Source organism: Anomaloglossus baeobatrachus, chromosome 4 (assembly GCF_048569485.1).
Source record: "Anomaloglossus baeobatrachus isolate aAnoBae1 chromosome 4, aAnoBae1.hap1, whole genome shotgun sequence".
NCBI classification, from domain to species: Eukaryota; Metazoa; Chordata; class Amphibia; order Anura; family Aromobatidae; genus Anomaloglossus; species Anomaloglossus baeobatrachus.
In genome coordinates, this window is record NC_134356.1 from 267,232,986 (window position 1) to 267,250,535 (window position 17,550).

At 50.8% G+C, this 17,550-nt stretch overlaps 1 protein-coding gene across 1 annotated transcript in view; it reads right to left on the reverse strand.

Moving 5' to 3' along the window:
• The window catches only part of HAL (histidine ammonia-lyase), a 107,400-nt gene that overhangs the window by 75,448 nt on the left and 14,402 nt on the right, over positions 1-17,550 (reverse strand). Inside the window, exons 4-6 of the mRNA XM_075342449.1 lie at positions 3,024-3,098; positions 1,968-2,040; positions 1,811-1,877 (exon numbers count right to left, since the gene is read on the reverse strand). Of these exons, the coding sequence (XP_075198564.1) occupies positions 1,811-1,877; positions 1,968-2,040; positions 3,024-3,098 (215 nt within the window). The remainder of the gene's footprint in view (positions 1-1,810; positions 1,878-1,967; positions 2,041-3,023; positions 3,099-17,550) is intronic.

Genomic DNA, 17,550 nt, shown 5'->3' on the forward strand with positions numbered 1-17,550 from the left:
CAGTGGTCCAACAAATGACATACACAGTGTCTATATCAACCCCATATCCATTAACAGCAGAGTATAGCTTATTGCCTTTTTACTGATTAATAAGGCACATCAAACACACAAGGAGAAAATTGGAATGGTCTCACCCATTTAGATGATCCTCCAAGATTTCAGTCAGCATTTTCATACAGGAGGGGTCACGGCAGGGCTGGATGTCGGGTTTTAAATAAAGCTTACCCTAACAAAGCCCCTTTGACTCCCGTCCTTACAAGGACGGTCCACAGCTGAACCTATGTCCTCATATATAAACAGCCCCACATGCCTCCCGACGCGTTTCGTCACCAAAAATGTGACTCCTCAGGGGACCGGGCATACAAGAATTGCGGGCCGGATGTGCTGTGGCACCTGCAGAGTCCCACCACCGAATTTGCAGCATTCGGTGGTGGGACTCTGCAGGTGCCACAGCACATCCGGCCCGCAATTCTTGTATGCCCGGTCCCCTGAGGAGTCACATTTTTGGTGACGAAACGCGTCGGGAGGCATGTGGGGCTGTTTATATATGAGGACATAGGTTCAGCTGTGGACCGTCCTTGTAAGGACGGGAGTCAAAGGGGCTTTGTTAGGGTAAGCTTTATTTAAAACCCGACATCCAGCCCTGCCGTGACCCCTCCTGTATGAAAATGCTGACTGAAATCTTGGAGGATCATCTAAATGGGTGAGACCATTCCAATTTTCTCCTTGTGTGTTTGATGTGCCTTATTAATCAGTAAAAAGGCAATAAGCTATACTCTGCTGTTAATGGATATGGGGTTGATATAGACACTGTGTATGTCATTTGTTGGACCACTGTCCCCCCCCCCCCCCCTCGGTTACCGTTACTGCATTGAGTAATAGATTGAGCATTATTCCTCACACACATAATTGTTATCCCCTTGTGGCAATTACCCAGGGGCTACCTGATACAGGGTTGAATACGGTACCCTGGCTGCCTATAGGGCAATCTGAACTGTATTTTTTAGATTTCACGCAATTTTACTGAAAGTATTATTAAAAGTTAAGTTTTATATTAATTTCTCACTGGTGCTGGCTCTTGGGCGAGGAAAACAGTGAATATTCAATGAGGGTTAATTGTTGGCTTCAGAAGGGAATACCTGGAAGCAGCTTGCCACCATGACAAATGTTTAGTGAGTACACCGCACGCGCTCCTACCCCCCTATCTCTTCTACCAACATTTTTAATCTCCGGATTTTGGTTCCCATAGACTTATATGGGTACCAGATTCCAGACCGGATCTGTTTGTTTTTTTTTTAAATTTAGCAGGGACCCGCTAGTCCCGGTTTTCTGCAAGTCCATCCAGCTCTAATGGGGACTGGTGTCCGGTCAGATATCCAGGATCAATTCTGGACCGGAACCAGGTTTTTTAAACCTGATTGGACCCACCAATGCCAGGTATCAGCAGGTCTGCCCATCACTAGCAAAGAGTCTTTATGACACTGTACTGACAACAGATCAATTTTTTGCACAGAGACAGACAACCTCCATGTGCTGCTGTAAAGGCTCTGTTGGGTTAAAAATATGGAGATATTTATTTCAAAAAGCAATGAACAATGATTTATTTTCTGGCTAATTTGTGTAGAATCCAACTGAAGAAAATTCTATATGAAATCAAAGCCCTATGGGTTTATCCATCTGTAGGAACTATTATGGCTTTGTACAAAGCGGAGTCATAATAAGGCCATTTGTATAATCACTTTACATTATTAGGCTGCCATTTGTGCATGCCAAAGAGGTTTACCATAATGCTGGCATATACATCACTTACTTCAACTGGCTGACCGGTATTACAGTGCGAGCAAACTTCCCAAATCCTGTAGTAATTCCATACACCACTGGAATAAATGTTATATTATACATATAAGAGAAGGCTCAGGAAAAAAAATCTTATACTTGCACCTTATATCACAAAACCAGCCAAATACCTTTTTGTTCTTTCACAATGTTTTCTATGAGAAGCCTGGACTGCATCACTCTATGCTCAGCCTCTGTGGTGAGCTTGCAAAATTATAAATGGGGAAAATATTATTAGCTATACAATAACAAAACTGTAGATAGAAAATAAAAAAACACATTGCCTCCATTCATCCTATATCACTTAACACTAGAACTACTGGACTCGTGACATCTATATAGAAATACATAGTGCAAAGTAGTCAAAATGACTACCTCAGTAGTTCTAGTGTTAATGGAGTTTTACACTTTCAGGCAAGAGGACCACCAAACACTCTAAAATAGCAAACAGGTACTCACTCTCCTAAGGTCGGGCATCGGTTCCCCACCACTATTTGGATCTAGGGCTTTTGGCTGCAGAGGTGTTGTCAGGTTGACAGCCCGCATCACCAATGTAGCCAATCACCGAGCTCAACGTACTGCCAAGGTAGATGACATCACTAGGCTGTGATTGCCTACAATTATGGTGCACGCTGTTGATGTGATCTCATTGCTGCTGCCAAAACACCAAAACCCGAGAAGTGGCGCGGAGCCGATACTCGATCTGGGGAGGATGGAAACCCCCTCTAACTTTTATAAAAAGGTTAATTCCATCTATGTACTATTCTTCTACTTATCAATAATATGTCAAGTATTAATTTCCTTTTCCATTAATGATAAGAATATCTGATTTAATTAAATAATAAATAAAATGCTCTAAATGTTCAAGGAAATTGTTATATATTTTGCTCACTTATTACGCATTGCCTGTTTCATTATCGTATTGGATTTGTGTTTCATTCATACTTCTAAATTAACATTCTAATTTATTAAATGGGTTGTCCCCTAACAATAAAGGATGTAGATTACAGAAGCTTGACTGCAGTGCTGTTGGTGTGACGTCACTGCTGCAGCCGGTCAGCAGAGAATGGGGCAGTGACAGAGACATAGCACTAGACATGGGAAGGGTAAGTAAACATCAGGTCTTTTTACGTGTAATTGAACCAATGAGAAAAAGTTTGTTGATAGGAATTGAATAGGAAATGTACCTTTATTTTATAGAGTCCTTTTCCTAGGTTAAGCAAATCCTCTGTTGTCAGACTCTCTCCGTCTATTTCAATATACTGCATAGAAGGACTGTTAGTGTCATAAAATGTAAATAAAGGCACACTGATCTTTTATTGCACATAACATAAAATTATAAATTAGAATATCGGATACAGAAGCTCATTTGAAAGGGGAAATGATGAGAACATATTCCAGTTGTTGTTTCGAACCACAATGGCGTAGTATGACATCAAATGAATGTATTAATAATAATAATAATAATTTTATTCATTTATATAGCGCTATTAATTCCACAGCGCTTTATATTATTCTGCTTTTTATCAGAGTGAGATCAATGCAATGTACACACATAGTACTTAAAAAGTGCTTTTCACCAACTTTTCCATGTTGAACTGGACACACGATATAATAGTGGCTGCAGAATGAAATAAAACATTTTTTTTTATTTCCCCTCTCTTTTGTGGAGATAGTATCAAAAGTATTTGTAACTTAAAGCATTAATTTTTGTTAAGTCCAAGTGGGAGTTATCAGATAGCTTTCACTAAGGGCTTGTGTTTCTTCTCTCTGTATGATGCTTACCAATCATATGCAAAACAAAATGTACCTATGTAGTCTTCTACTAGGCATTGCTCCCACTAGCCAGTTTCCTACTCCACACTGATAAGGGGCAAATACCCCGAAACAGCTGTCTGTGGATGGATACCATGTTTTGGTATAGGCGGTTTCCTTGACTGGAGACTGCCCTTCCCATGGTTATTCGTTCTCAGTGAAAGACCTGGCTAGTTTCCTGCCAGCGTTTAGAAACACATGATGGTGGCTCCGCGGTGTTGTGATGTTGATCTCCCCGAGGTCAACCATCCTTACCTATGCTTACCAATCATAAGCAACCAGCAACATACTAGAGAAAGAACACCCCCCCACAATAGCTTAGGTTTCTCTGTGTGAGATGTAACAATACAGCTCTGATCTTCTGGGCTAACCTACTGCATTATTAGACAGTGATGGGAAATTAACCCCTTAACGACCGCGGGAAGTAATATTACGTCCTAGTAGTCATAATGTTACTGCCCGCGGTCTCCTGCCGGCAGCATGCCGCGATCGGCGCACATCTCAGCTGATTTTCACAGTTGAGATGTGTGCCTGCTAGGCACGAGCAGAATCGTTATTTGCTCGTGCCGTGTAACCTCTTAAATGGCGCTGTCAATATGTGACAGCGCCATTAAAACGGCATCGGCAGTAAACCTTTACTTACCGGACGATACCGGAAGTCACGTGATGTGATCACGTGACTTCCGGTGGTTGTCATGGTAGTACAGGATCATGTGATGACTCCTGTACTAATGAATTACTTTCAGTTTCACTCGACCCGGAGCCGAGTGAAGCAGAAAATGAGCGTATCTGCTGTTTACAGCTGTGTAGCTGTGATCATCAGATAGGGCAGAGCGATCGGATTGCTGATCGCTATAGCCCCCTAGGGGGACTAGTAAAATAAAAAAAAGTTAAAAAAAGTTTTTTAAAAAAAAAAAAACTAAAAGTTTAAATCACCCCCCTTTCGCCCTATTGAAAATTAAAGGGTTAAAAAAATAAAAAATATACACACATTTGGTATCGCCGTGTTCAGAAACGCCCGATCTATCAAAATATACAATCAATTCATCTGATCAGTAAATGGCGTAGCGGCAAAAAAAATCCAAAGGGTAAAATTATGTTTTTTTTTGTCGCCACAACTTTTGCGCAAAATGCAATAACAGGCAATCAAAAAGTAGCATCTACGCAAAAATGATACAGTTAAAAACGTCAGCTCGAGACACAAAAAATAAGCCGTCACTGAGCCATAGATCTCGAAAAATGAGAACACTACGGGTCACGGAATATGGCGTAAAACGTGCGCCACTTTTTTAGGACAAAGTTCCAATTTTTTTTAACCCCTTATATAAAAGTAAACCTATACATGTTTGGTGTCTATGAATTCGCACTGACCTGAGGCATCAGAACAACACATCAGTTTTACCATATAGTGAACACAGTGAATAAAATATCTCAAAAACAATAGTGCAATCGCACTTTTTTTGCAATTTTTATGCATTTGGAATTTTTTTGCCGTTTTCCAGTACACTATATGGTAAAACTTATAGTTTCATTTAAAAGTACAGCTCGTTCCGCTAAAAATGAGCACTCACATGACCATATTGACTGAAAAATAAAAAAGGTACGTCTCTCAGAAGAAAAATGGCAGAAAAAAAAACGGAAAGCAAAAAATCGGCCGGTCGTGAAGGGGTCAAACCTCAAATGATTCAGTTAGCGACGTCATTGCGTGTTAAACGCAGGAACGACCGTTAACGATCAAAAATACTCACCTAATCGTTGATCATTGACACGTCATTCTAATCCTAAATATCGTTGCTGTTGCAGGACGCAGGTTGTTCGTCGTTCCTGCGGCAGCACACATCGCTATGTGTGACACCGCAGGAACGAGGAACAACATTGTACCTGCGGCCGCCGGCAATTTGGAAGGATGGAGGTGTGCGGGATATTCCGGCTGCTCATCTCCGCCCCTCCGCTTCTATTGGGCGGCCGTTTAGTGACGCAGAACGAACCTCCCCCTTAAAGGAGCGATTGTTCGGTGGCCACAGCGACGTCGGTGAAGAGGTAATTGCTAGTGATGAGCGAGCATGCTTGTCACTACTCGGTACTCGCACGAGTATCGCTGTACTCGGGCTGCTCGGCGGGGACCGAGTAATCTCGCGATACTCGTGCTGTACTCGTGGTCTTCATTTCTGCATGTTGGCGCTCTTTTGAGAGCCAGCCCTCATGCAGGGATTGGCTGGCAGACCACTGCAATGCCACAGCCCTGTTAGTTGTGGAATTGCAGTGATTGGCCGGCCTGCACAGCGTGACCGAGCCTTTATATCGGCCGGCGCGCTGTGCTCTGCTCACAGCTATCCAGACAGTGAGTGCAGGGAGAGTGTCGCTGATTCAGGGAAAGCTTTGCGGCCCTTTATAGCTTTTTCAGTTGCAGGGCTGCAAACAGTGTGACCAAAAGTCCTTCTCAGGACTATTCTAGTTGTATACAGGCAGGCAGGGTATAGCCAGGTCGGAGTACAGTAGCAGAGTCCTTCTCAGGACTATTGTTGCTATATACAGGCAGGGTATAGCCAGGTCTGAATACAGGCTAGTGACCAAAAGAGTCCTTGTCAGGACTATTGTACCAGTATACAGGCAGGCAGGCAGGCAGGGTAGTGGTGACCGTATACCAGCCTTCATCATATCTGGGGCTGGTGTACACAGTGTAAAACAGTCCAGATAGTGTGTGACTTGTCTGTAATTGTCGCTCCCCAAAAAAACCTGTTAGGTTCTTATTGCGTCCGTGCTTGGTTTTTAAAACCGCACGTGTGTGCCTGTTGGTGGCAGCGTACAGGTGCACTTGTGTGCAATTTCCAGAAACTTTTATATAACGCACAAGTAGTGAATATACACGTCAGCAGTGCACAGCATTGCAAAATGCGCAAGGGCATTGGCAAGGAACAAGGAAGTGGACGTGATGGTGGTGCAGGCAGAGGCCGAGGTCGTGGGCAAGCTCTAATTTCGCCACAACAAAGGGCCACATCTAGTCGCTCGCACGTCCTGTCCCAAATTCTTGGGGACCGCAGCAGTACACCGCTCTTGAACCAAGACCAGTGTCAACAGGTTGTTAGTTGGATAGCAGATAATGCTTCCAGTCAGATTGGCACCACCACAAACACTCTGTCTTCCACACGGTCAAGTGTCAGTAGCCGTGATACTGCACCGCACATTTCTGAACCTGATCCTCCTTCCTACCACCAGGCTGAGTACACGTCCTCCTCGGACATTAATGATCCCACACTTGGACACTCGGAAGAGCTGTTCACGTTTCCATTCACACATTCTGGCCTCTCGCCAGCTCATATTGAAGTGGGTCATGAGGAGATCGTCTGTACAGATGGCCAAATATTTGAGCAGCCACGTTCTCACGAAGTTGGCAACGTGTCTCAACAAGTGGTGGACGATGATGAGACACAATTGTCAGCAAGTCAGGAGGAGGAGCAGGGTGCGGAAGAGGAAGACGACGTGGTGGATGATCCAGTAACTGACCCAACCTGGCAGGAGGATATGCAGAGCGAGGACAGCAGTGCACAGGGGGAGGGAGGCATAGCATCACAACAGGCAGTAAGAAGCAGGGTGGTGGCCCCAGGCAGAAGTCAGGCAACCGTTCCCCGGAACAACACGACGACACAAGGTGCCTGTACAAATGTTAGGTCTTCCCGAGTCTGGCAGTTTTTTAAGTTGGATCCAGATGATTCAAAAAAGGCCATTTGCAACACCTGCCGTGCCAGCATCAGCAGGGGTACCAAAACTAGCAGCCTGACCACCACCAGCATGATCAGGCACATGTCAGCCAAGCACCCGACTTTGTGGGAAGTACAACAGAGTCGAGGAGCAGTGCTTGCTGATGTCACTGCTACGTCTTCGCTGGTTGTGCATGCGAGCCAATCCTCTGTCCATGCTGCCTGCGAACAAGCCTCCTCCACTCCTGCACCTGCAGTTGCCTACGCAGAAAGAACACCATCATCAAGCACGTCCTTGTCCCAGCGCAGCGTTCAGTTATCCATTCAGCAAACCTTTGAACGCAGGCGCAAATACACTGCCAACACCCCACATGCCACAGTTCTAAATGCTAACATTTCGCGACTGCTTGCGCTGGAAATGTTGCCTTTTAGGCTGGTGGAGACAGAAGCATTCCGTGACCTGATGGCGGCAGCTGTCCCACGTTACTCGGTCCCCAGCTGCCACTATTTCTCCCGGTGTGCCGTCCCCGCGTTGCATAACCACGTGTCACAAAACATCACACGTGCCCTGAACAACGCTGTTTCACCCAAGGTCCACCTAACCACAGACACGTGGACAAGTGCTTGTGGGCAAGGCCGCTACATCTCGTTGACGGCACACTGGGTTAATATTGTGGAAGCTGGGACCCAGTCTGAGCGAGGGACGGAACACGTCCTTCCCACACCAAGGTTTGCAGGCCCTACCTCAGTCAGTGTTTCACCCACACTCTACAGCTCCGGAATGTCATGCTCTTCAGCCTCCTCCTCCTGCGCATCCTCATCCACTGTGCCCTCCACACCAGTCACAAGCTGGAAGCACTGCAGCACTGCCTCAGCGAAGCGGCAACAGGCTGTGCTGAAGCTAATCTGCATAGGTGACTGTCACAAACCACCGGGGGGGTCACTCCGAAATCCCCCGCGCTGGCTACCAGTACGTCACAATCGGGGGGTAACAAGTGGGGGTCACCCCTCCTTTATACCTCCCGACCGACAGACAGAGCACGTGACGCGCTCTCTAGCGCCCCTCTTATAGTCAGGCCAATTATGGAATTGCCCGACAATAAGCAAGGAGGCCGCTATACTACTTATGCCGATTATTGAAGGGTCCCCGGTGAGAGTAGGGTATATATTCCCCCGACCTCCGCGGGCGGAATATATAAAATCTCCCCGAATCTCACTGGCCTCCCCACAATAATCCTTGGCACAACTCGCTGTCACCAACCGCTTCACGGTAACTATTAGCCGAACACACAGACGTGGGATTCAAGATCGAGATAACAGAACAGCCCAAGATTAATTATATAATTTAATCAGCCTAAAGCACACTAGAAACTACAATATATACAATAGGGAATCTACAGAATATACATATGTCAGAGTACAGTTACAATCAAAGCATGGGTTACAAACAGGCATACACAGTTCCAGCAGTTACCTTGTTGCGTCTGGCCACAGGGGGGCGCTGTACCCAGGTTTCTAGGATCCTTCCCACAGATGTTTCCTACACGTGCCCCCAGCGAAAAGAACACTGGAAAATGGCCGAAGTAGGGTTATCAACCTGGGCAACTCCAGGTCCCCTCCTACCTTAGTGACCTCAGAGGGAGCACTGCTCCACCCCTGGCTGGAGTTATGGACAATCCACAACATGGAATATGGGCCATAACTTTGCCTGGGAGCGTCGTAGGCGGACGCCAATGCTCTCATTGTGACAGTTATGAATTTAGCTACAGAACGAGGGGACTCATGACCTGTCTGCCAGTTCCCCATTGGCTGATATCACGCCTGGGGCATTTCCCAATGTCCTGCTCCCATAAAAAGGGTGTGCCGGCATCGTCCGCATGCGGAGACACCATTTTTATGGTTGCCATATTTATCGGAAATATGGCTTGCGAGATATGAACCATTTTTTACTGGAGTCGTTCTGTCTGGCTATTTCCATAGCCTTGCTAATGAGATACAACTCTTGTTACAGGGTGACGGCAGGGAGTCATCCTGTGTCCATTGTTCCCACACCACCTCATCTCCATATCACAGGAGATGGCCATGGGATTTGTTGCTAAACCAGTTGTGTGAAGGAAAGGGGGGGTGACACCAGGAGAGGGCTTCCTGACATACTTGAATATCATGATTTATCGTCATATCTCCGGATTTACCTCACACCTCCCCCCTTTTGAGGGCGCTAGGGGGCAGCACACTCCGGTGTTCCCCCGTGCGCCCGTCCGCGACCTCTCCTTGTCGGGACAGCCCGTCTGCGTTACCGTGGTCACGGCCCCTTTTGTGGCGAATGGTGAAGTTGTATTGCTGGAGCGCAAGGCTCCATCGCAACAATCGCCCATTCGTCCCAGAGACGGTGTGCAACCAGCTGAGGGGATTGTGGTCCGTCTCCACGATGAAGTGGCGCCCGTATAGATAGGGTTGCAGACGCTGCAGGGCCCACACTATGGCCAGGCACTCCTTCTCCATCGTGGAATAGGCAACTTCCCTTGGTAACAGCTTCCTGCTCAGGTACAAGACTGGGTGCTCTTGGCTCGCAGAGTCCACCTGGCTGAGCACCGCACCGAGGCCGAAGTCACTGGCGTCGGTCTGTACTACAAACGGCCGCGTGAAGTCGGCTGCCTGTAGCACGGGCGGGCTGGACAGGGCGTCCTTTAGGGCCCGGAAGGCTGTCTCGCAGTCCATTGTCCAATCGACTGCAGAGGGCAGCTTCTTCTTGGTGAGGTCCGTCAAGGGCTTTGCCAGGCTACTATAGCATGGAACAAACCTCCTATAGTACCCAGCGGTCCCCAAGAAGGACATCACCTGCTTCTTGGTCCTGGGGGTGGGCCAGGATGCGATGGCTTCCACTTTCTCAGGCTCGGGCTTCAGTGTTCTCCCACCTACCCGGTGACCGAGGTACTGGACCTCGCTCATGGCCAGCTGACACTTTCCCGGCTTGATGGTCAAACCTGCCCGGTGGATCCGCCTGAGCACCTGTGCTAGATGCTCTAGGTGGTCCTCCCAGGTGGAACTGAAGACGGCAATGTCATCCAGGTACGCGGCCGCGTACCCTTCAAGTCCCTTGAGCAGGGTGTTGACCATCCGCTGGAAAGTGGCAGGGGCATTCCTCATCCCGAATGGCATCACCGTGGACTCGTACAGTCCAAATGGGGTAATAAAGGCAGAGCGTTCCCTGGCCTTGCGAGTCAGGGGGATCTGCCAATATCCCCGGCTCAGATCCATGATGGTCAGGTACTGAGCCCCGGCCAACTGATCGAGCAGGTCATCGATGCGTGGCATTGGGTACGCATCGGCGACCGTGACCGCATTGAGCCCCCTGTAGTCCACGCAGAACCGAGTGGTTCGGTCCTTCTTAGGGACGAGGACTACAGGCGAGGCCCAAGCGCTGTTGGATGCCTGGATCACCCCCAGCTTCAGCATCTTGTCAATCTCCTGGCGCATGTGTTGCTGCACCTCCAGGGAGACCCGATATGCTGAACGCCGGATCGGGGGATGATCCCCAGTGTCCACGTGATGGACAGCCAAGTCAGTCCTTCCGGGCTGGTTGGTAAACAACCCCCGGAAGGGGAGGAGGGTGGCCCACAGCTGGGACCGTTGGTCTTCCAAGAGCTGGTGGCCAACCTCCACATCCTCAATGGATCCGCCTGCCCTAACCTGGGCTAGCATATCCAAGAGGGTTTCCGCTTCTCCCTCCTCGGGCAGGTTGCACACGGGGAGCGCACATGCCTCCCGCTCATGATGTGCCTTCATCATGTTCACATGGAAGGGCTTCCGCCTTCCACGGGCAGGGTCCAGGGTGACCAGGTACGTTACAGGGTTGAGCTGCTGGTACACGAGGTATGGGCCTTCCCAGGCTGCCTGAAGCTTGTCCTGTGGTACGGGGACCAGTACCCACACCTTTTGACCCACTTGGTAGGTCCTCTCACAAGCGTTCTGGTCGTACCAACGCTTCTGATCGGCCTGGGCTTGAGCCATATTGTCGTGTACCAGTTGCGTCAAGGCCTGCATTTTGTCCCGGAAGCGCATGACATACTCGATAACCGACACTCCAGGGGTGGCCAAATCCCCTTCCCAAGCCTCTTTCACCAGAGCCAGGGGGCCCCGCACACGTCGCCCGTACAGGAGCTCAAACGGTGAGAATCCTGTTGAGGCCTGTGGAACCTCCCGGTAAGCAAATAACAGGTGTGGGAGATACCGCTCCCAGTCACGCCCATGGGAGTCGACCAACATCTTAAGCATCTGCTTTAAGGTGCCATTGAACCGCTCGCACAGGCCATTAGTCTGTGGATGGTACGGGCTGGCCACCAGATGTCGCACCTGGACTTGCTTACAGAGGGCCTCCATCAGCTGGGACATGAATTGGGTCCCCCGGTCAGTGAGCATTTCCTGGGGAAAACCCACTCGGGAGAAAATCTCCAGCAATGCGGTGGCCACCTTGTCAGCCCGAATGGACGACAAGGCCACTGCTTCTGGGTACCGGGTGGCATAGTCCACTACCGTCAGTAGGAAGCGTTTCCCGGAGCTGCTGGGGATGGCCAGCGGGCCGACCAGATCCACAGCCACCCTCCTGAAAGGCTCATCGATGATTGGCAGAGATACTAGTGGGGCTTTGGGGCGTGGCCCCGCCTTCCCCATTCTCTGACAGGTTTCACACGAACGGCAGTAGGCAGCCACATCGGCCCCCATTTTTGGCCAGTAGAAACGCTGGTTTAACCTGGCCTTGGTCTTAGCGATCCCTAGGTGTCCGGCCATCGGAATCTCATGTGCGATCCGCAACAACTCCGTCCGGAACGGATAGGGTACCACCAACTGTCGGTCCCTGGGCCACGCCTCCGGTGAACCCTGCTGGACCGTGGCCCGGTACAGCCGTCCTTGGTCCCAGACCACTCGCTCCGGGTCCGAGTCCGAGGGAGGCTGTGCCGCCTGCTCCTTAAGAGCTTTCAGGCTGTCGTCAGCTTCTAACGCTGCCTGAAACCCCTGACTAGATGTGGCCAGAATCGACGAGACTGTCACATCTTCACTCAGTACCCCGGGACCTGTGTCCTGGCCTCCACCTGACTCGGCTGCCACTTGGTCAGAAGGGGAAGAGCTATCGGACCTCCGGGAGGCCCCTTGGCTTCCAGCACTCCCACTGCGGGTGACAGCGGCCACAGCCGCTGCGACCGTGGGTCGTGCCTGCTCCTCCTCCGTTCCTGACCAAGTCGCCGGTTCAGGCAGACCTACCTGGCTTCCTGACACCCCGGTTGTGGGGGAACCATGCACCGAGATCTTACCTGGGAGCACTTCCGCTCCTGGACCGGCCCCAATCTCACCTGCCTGTTCCCCTCCTGCAGCAACAGAACCCCGCTGTGAAATCTCTGGGGACCCCACATTTGCTGTGGTAGCCCCCACCCCACACACTGGTCCTCCCCCTGCAGCACCCTGCTCTCTGCTTATCCCTGCAGAGGGCAACAGATCCCAGCTCACAGGCTGGTTACTTGTAGAGGCATTGTCACACCTTTCTCTGACCCCCTCCCCTGTCACAGCTGCAGCTGAGTGTGTGTCTATGGTGTCTATGCAAGCAGAAATATCAGAGTTCACTCCCTCCTCCCTTACATCATTCATAGATAACACATTAACATTGTTAGGAGTCATGTCAGTACGGGCTGAAGGTTCAGCCCTTGGGGGGGGCCCAAACTGGGAGGTTATCTGCCCCAAATCTGTCCCAAGTAGCACGTTTGCAGGGATCCGATCAGTTACCCCCACCTCCCTCACCCCCCGCCCTGCGCCCCAGTCCACATAAATGTCAGCAACAGGCAGCGCCGGGTCAATGCCTCCAATCCCGGAGACAGCGAGGGTTTTTCCAGGGATCAAGTCTTGGGGGGACACCATCTCAGGCCGCACCAGAGTCACCTCCGAGGCGCTGTCTCGCAGTCCTATGGTCACAGACCGGCCGACGGTGACAGGTTGGAAGCTGTCCAGGGACCTACCACCACCCCCACCCACACAATACACCTTGGGCGGCCCTTGGGACGGGGACGGAGCCGGGGCCTTGGGACGCTGAGGGCACATGGCCTTGAAGTGTCCAGGTAGGTTGCACTGGTGGCACCGTCTTGGTTCCGCCACGGGCCTGGAGAGGGGAGTTGAGGGGGACACCCCCTGCAGTCTAGGGGCAGGTGGGGCAGTCGCCGAATTCATCTTACCCCCTCTCCAGGTGCTGCTGGTGGCCGCTCTCCTGGCCTCAGGGGCCCGGTTGTTGGTGTAGTCATCGGCAAGGGCAGCTGTAGCCGTGGACCCCTTTGGCTTCTGGTCTCGGATGAACTGGCGGAGATCCTCAGGGCAGTTCCACAAGAGTTGCTCCGTGATGAACAAGTCCAGGATCTCCGGTCCGGTGGAAAGCTGCAGGCCTTGGGTCCAGTGGTCGGCAGCTCGGGCAAGTGCCCGCCGGTGGTCAGCCCAGGAGTCCTTTGGTCCCTTCTGTAGGCTCCGGAACTTCTTGCGGTAGGACTCTGGAGTGAGGTTGTACTGTTGGATCAGGGCCCGCTTGATGGTGTCGTAGCCCTGATCTGCCTCAGCAGGCAAGTCCCCAAGGATATCCAGGGCCTTACCCCTTAAACGGGGGGTCAGGTATTTGGCCCACTGGTCCTTGTCCAGATGGTGCTGCAAGCAAGTCCGTTCAAAAGCAGTCAAGAAAGAGTCCAAGTCTCCATCCTTCTCCAGCACTGGGAAGTCCTCAACACGGACCTTTGGAAGTTTGGTGTCTCGAAGGTCACATGTGGCTGATGAGGGGCGGAGCTGAGCTAGCTGCAGCTGGTAGTCACGGTCTGCCTGTCGCTCTCGCTCTTCACGCGCTGCCTGCCGCTCTCGCTCCGCAGCCTCACGCTCTGCGTGCCGCTCCGCAGCCTCAGCGTCACGCGCTGCCTGCCGCTCTGCCCTGCGCTCTGCCAGGAGTTCCTTGTAGCCCTTCTGGTCTCCAGCCTGGAGAAGGGCCATAGCCATTTGAAGAAGGCTATCCGAGCCTCCCAGGCTCGGTGGAATGGCACGTGGTGATCTGCGGCACGCTGCAGAGCTAGGCGATTCACTGTCCCTTTCAGAGCGGAGGGCTGGCATCTGGCTCGTTGAGGAACCTTGGGTGAGCTCCTCCTCATCTTGTCCAGCAGTGCCAGGTTGCGCAATGTCCTCGGCAGAACGGTTTTCTGGCGTCGAGCTCCTGGAGGACTCGTGGGCAACCTCCTCATTGCTGTCCACAGCACCGTCCTCCCTCTCTTCGGCTCCTGCCTTAGCATTGGCCAGTTGCATAGCTCTGCTCCTGGTGCCATCAGCCATTCTTGCAGACTTTTGGTCACTGACACAGAACTGACACCTGATGCCTCCACACACCTTACAGTATCTGCACTCTGACACTCTAGTGTTGAGCTAGTCTGAAGACCCCAGCAGCCACAGCTGCTGCAGGCAGTCTTTAGTGTCTGGGAGTATGGGTCTCACACTCACACACACTATTATCTCGATCCCACCGCTATGCCACCAATATGTCACAAACCACCGGGGGGGTCACTCCGAAATCCCCCGCGCTGGCTACCAGTACGTCACAATCGGGGGGTAACAAGTGGGGGTCACCCCTCCTTTATACCTCCCGACCGACAGACAGAGCACGTGACGCGCTCTCTAGCGCCCCTCTTATAGTCAGGCCAATTATGGAATTGCCCGACAATAAGCAAGGAGGCCGCTATACTACTTATGCCGATTATTGAAGGGTCCCCGGTGAGAGTAGGGTATATATTCCCCCGACCTCCGCGGGCGGAATATATAAAATCTCCCCGAATCTCACTGGCCTCCCCACAATAATCCTTGGCACAACTCGCTGCCACCAACCGCTTCACGGTAACTATTAGCCGAACACACAGACGTGGGATTCAAGATCGAGATAACAGAACAGCCCAAGATTAATTATATAATTTAATCAGCCTAAAGCACACTAGAAACTACAATATATACAATAGGGAATCTACAGAATATACATATGTCAGAGTACAGTTACAATCAAAGCATGGGTTACAAACAGGCATACACAGTTCCAGCAGTTACCTTGTTGCGTCTGGCCACAGGGGGGCGCTGTACCCAGGTTTCTAGGATCCTTCCCACAGATGTTTCCTACACGTGCCCCCAGCGAAAAGAACACTGGAAAATGGCCGAAGTAGGGTTATCAACCTGGGCAACTCCAGGTCCCCTCCTACCTTAGTGACCTCAGAGGGAGCACTGCTCCACCCCTGGCTGGAGTTATGGACAATCCACAACATGGAATATGGGCCATAACTTTGCCTGGGAGCGTCGTAGGCGGACGCCAATGCTCTCATTGTGACAGTTATGAATTTAGCTACAGAACGAGGGGACTCATGACCTGTCTGCCAGTTCCCCATTGGCTGATATCACGCCTGGGGCATTTCCCAATGTCCTGCTCCCATAAAAAGGGTGTGCCGGCATCGTCCGCATGCGGAGACACCATTTTTATGGTTGCCATATTTATCGGAAATATGGCTTGCGAGATATGAACCATTTTTTACTGGAGTCGTTCTGTCTGGCTATTTCCATAGCCTTGCTAATGAGATACAACTCTTGTTACAGGGTGACGGCAGGGAGTCATCCTGTGTCCATTGTTCCCACACCACCTCATCTCCATATCACAGGAGATGGCCATGGGATTTGTTGCTAAACCAGTTGTGTGAAGGAAAGGGGGGGTGACACCAGGAGAGGGCTTCCTGACATACTTGAATATCATGATTTATCGTCATATCTCCGGATTTACCTCACAGTGACAAACCCCACAATGCAGAAGAGCTGTGGACAGCTCTGAAACAGCAGGCAGATCACTGGCTCACACCTCTGAACCTAAAGCCAGGAAAGGTCGTGTGTGACAATGGCCGGAACCTGGTGGCGGCTTTGAGGCGAGGCCAGCTGACACATGTTCCATGCGTGGCCCATGTGCTCAACCTCGTGGTTCAGCGGTTTATAAAGTCATACCCAGAGCTGTCTGATCTGCTGGTAAAAGTTCGCCGCCTGTCTGCACATTTTCGAAAGTCACCTACTGCTTCAGCCGGCCTTGCCGGCTTTCAGCGCCGTTTGCATCTTCCGGCTCACAGACTGGTGTGTGATGTCCCCACGCGTTGGAATTCAACTCTGCACATGTTGGTCAGGATATGTGAGCAGAAGAGGGCAGTTGTTGAGTACCTGCATCACCTAAGCCGTCGGGAAATGGGTCAAACTCCACACATAACACCTGAGGAGTGGAGATGGATGTCAGACCTATGTACCATCCTCCAAAACTTTGAGGACTCCACCAAGATGGTGAGTGGTGATGACGCCATTATTAGCGTCACCATACCGCTACTCTGCCTTCTAAAACGGTCTCTGCTGAAAAACAAACATGATGCATTGCAGGCGGAGCGCGATGAGTTGCAGCAAGAAACAGTAGTGGGTGTGGGTGATAACACACAGCCCAGCCTCGTCTCATCACAACGTGCAGTGGAGGACTATGACGAGGAGGAGGATGAAGACATGGAGCAACTCTCCGGCCAAATTGAGGATATGACATGCACACCAGTCATATCCTCGGTTCAGCGTGGCTGGCCAGAGGACAGGGTAGATGAGGAGGAGGAGGAGGAGGAGGAGGACAGCATGTTCAGTCATCTTGTTGGTCAGGCTACTGAAGTCCTGGCTGTTAAGAGTCTGGCGCACATGGCTGACTTTATGGTAAGCTGCCTGTCTCGTGACCCTCGCGTTAAGAACATCTTGGCCGACAATCATTACTGGTTGGTAACACTGTTAGACCCACGCTACAAGGAGAACTTTTTGTCTCTTATTCCCGTGGAGGAGAGGTCAACCAAAATGCAGCAGTTCCGGAAGGCCATACTCACGGAAGTAGGCAAAGCATTCCCCTCACAAAACGCTAGCGGCATAGGTCAGGAATCAGTGGACAACCGAGGCGTACAGCCGAGAGAGGCACAAGTCCAATCCGCCAGAGGTAGGGGAACAGTCTTTAAGATGTGGGACAGTTTTCTCAGCCCCTCACGTACCACAGCCCCTGAGGTGCGGGGTAGTGCCACAAGAAATCCTAAGTTTGCCCAGATGCTGAAGGAGTACCTTGCAGATCGAAGAACTGTACTCCGACATTCCTCTGTGCCTTACAATT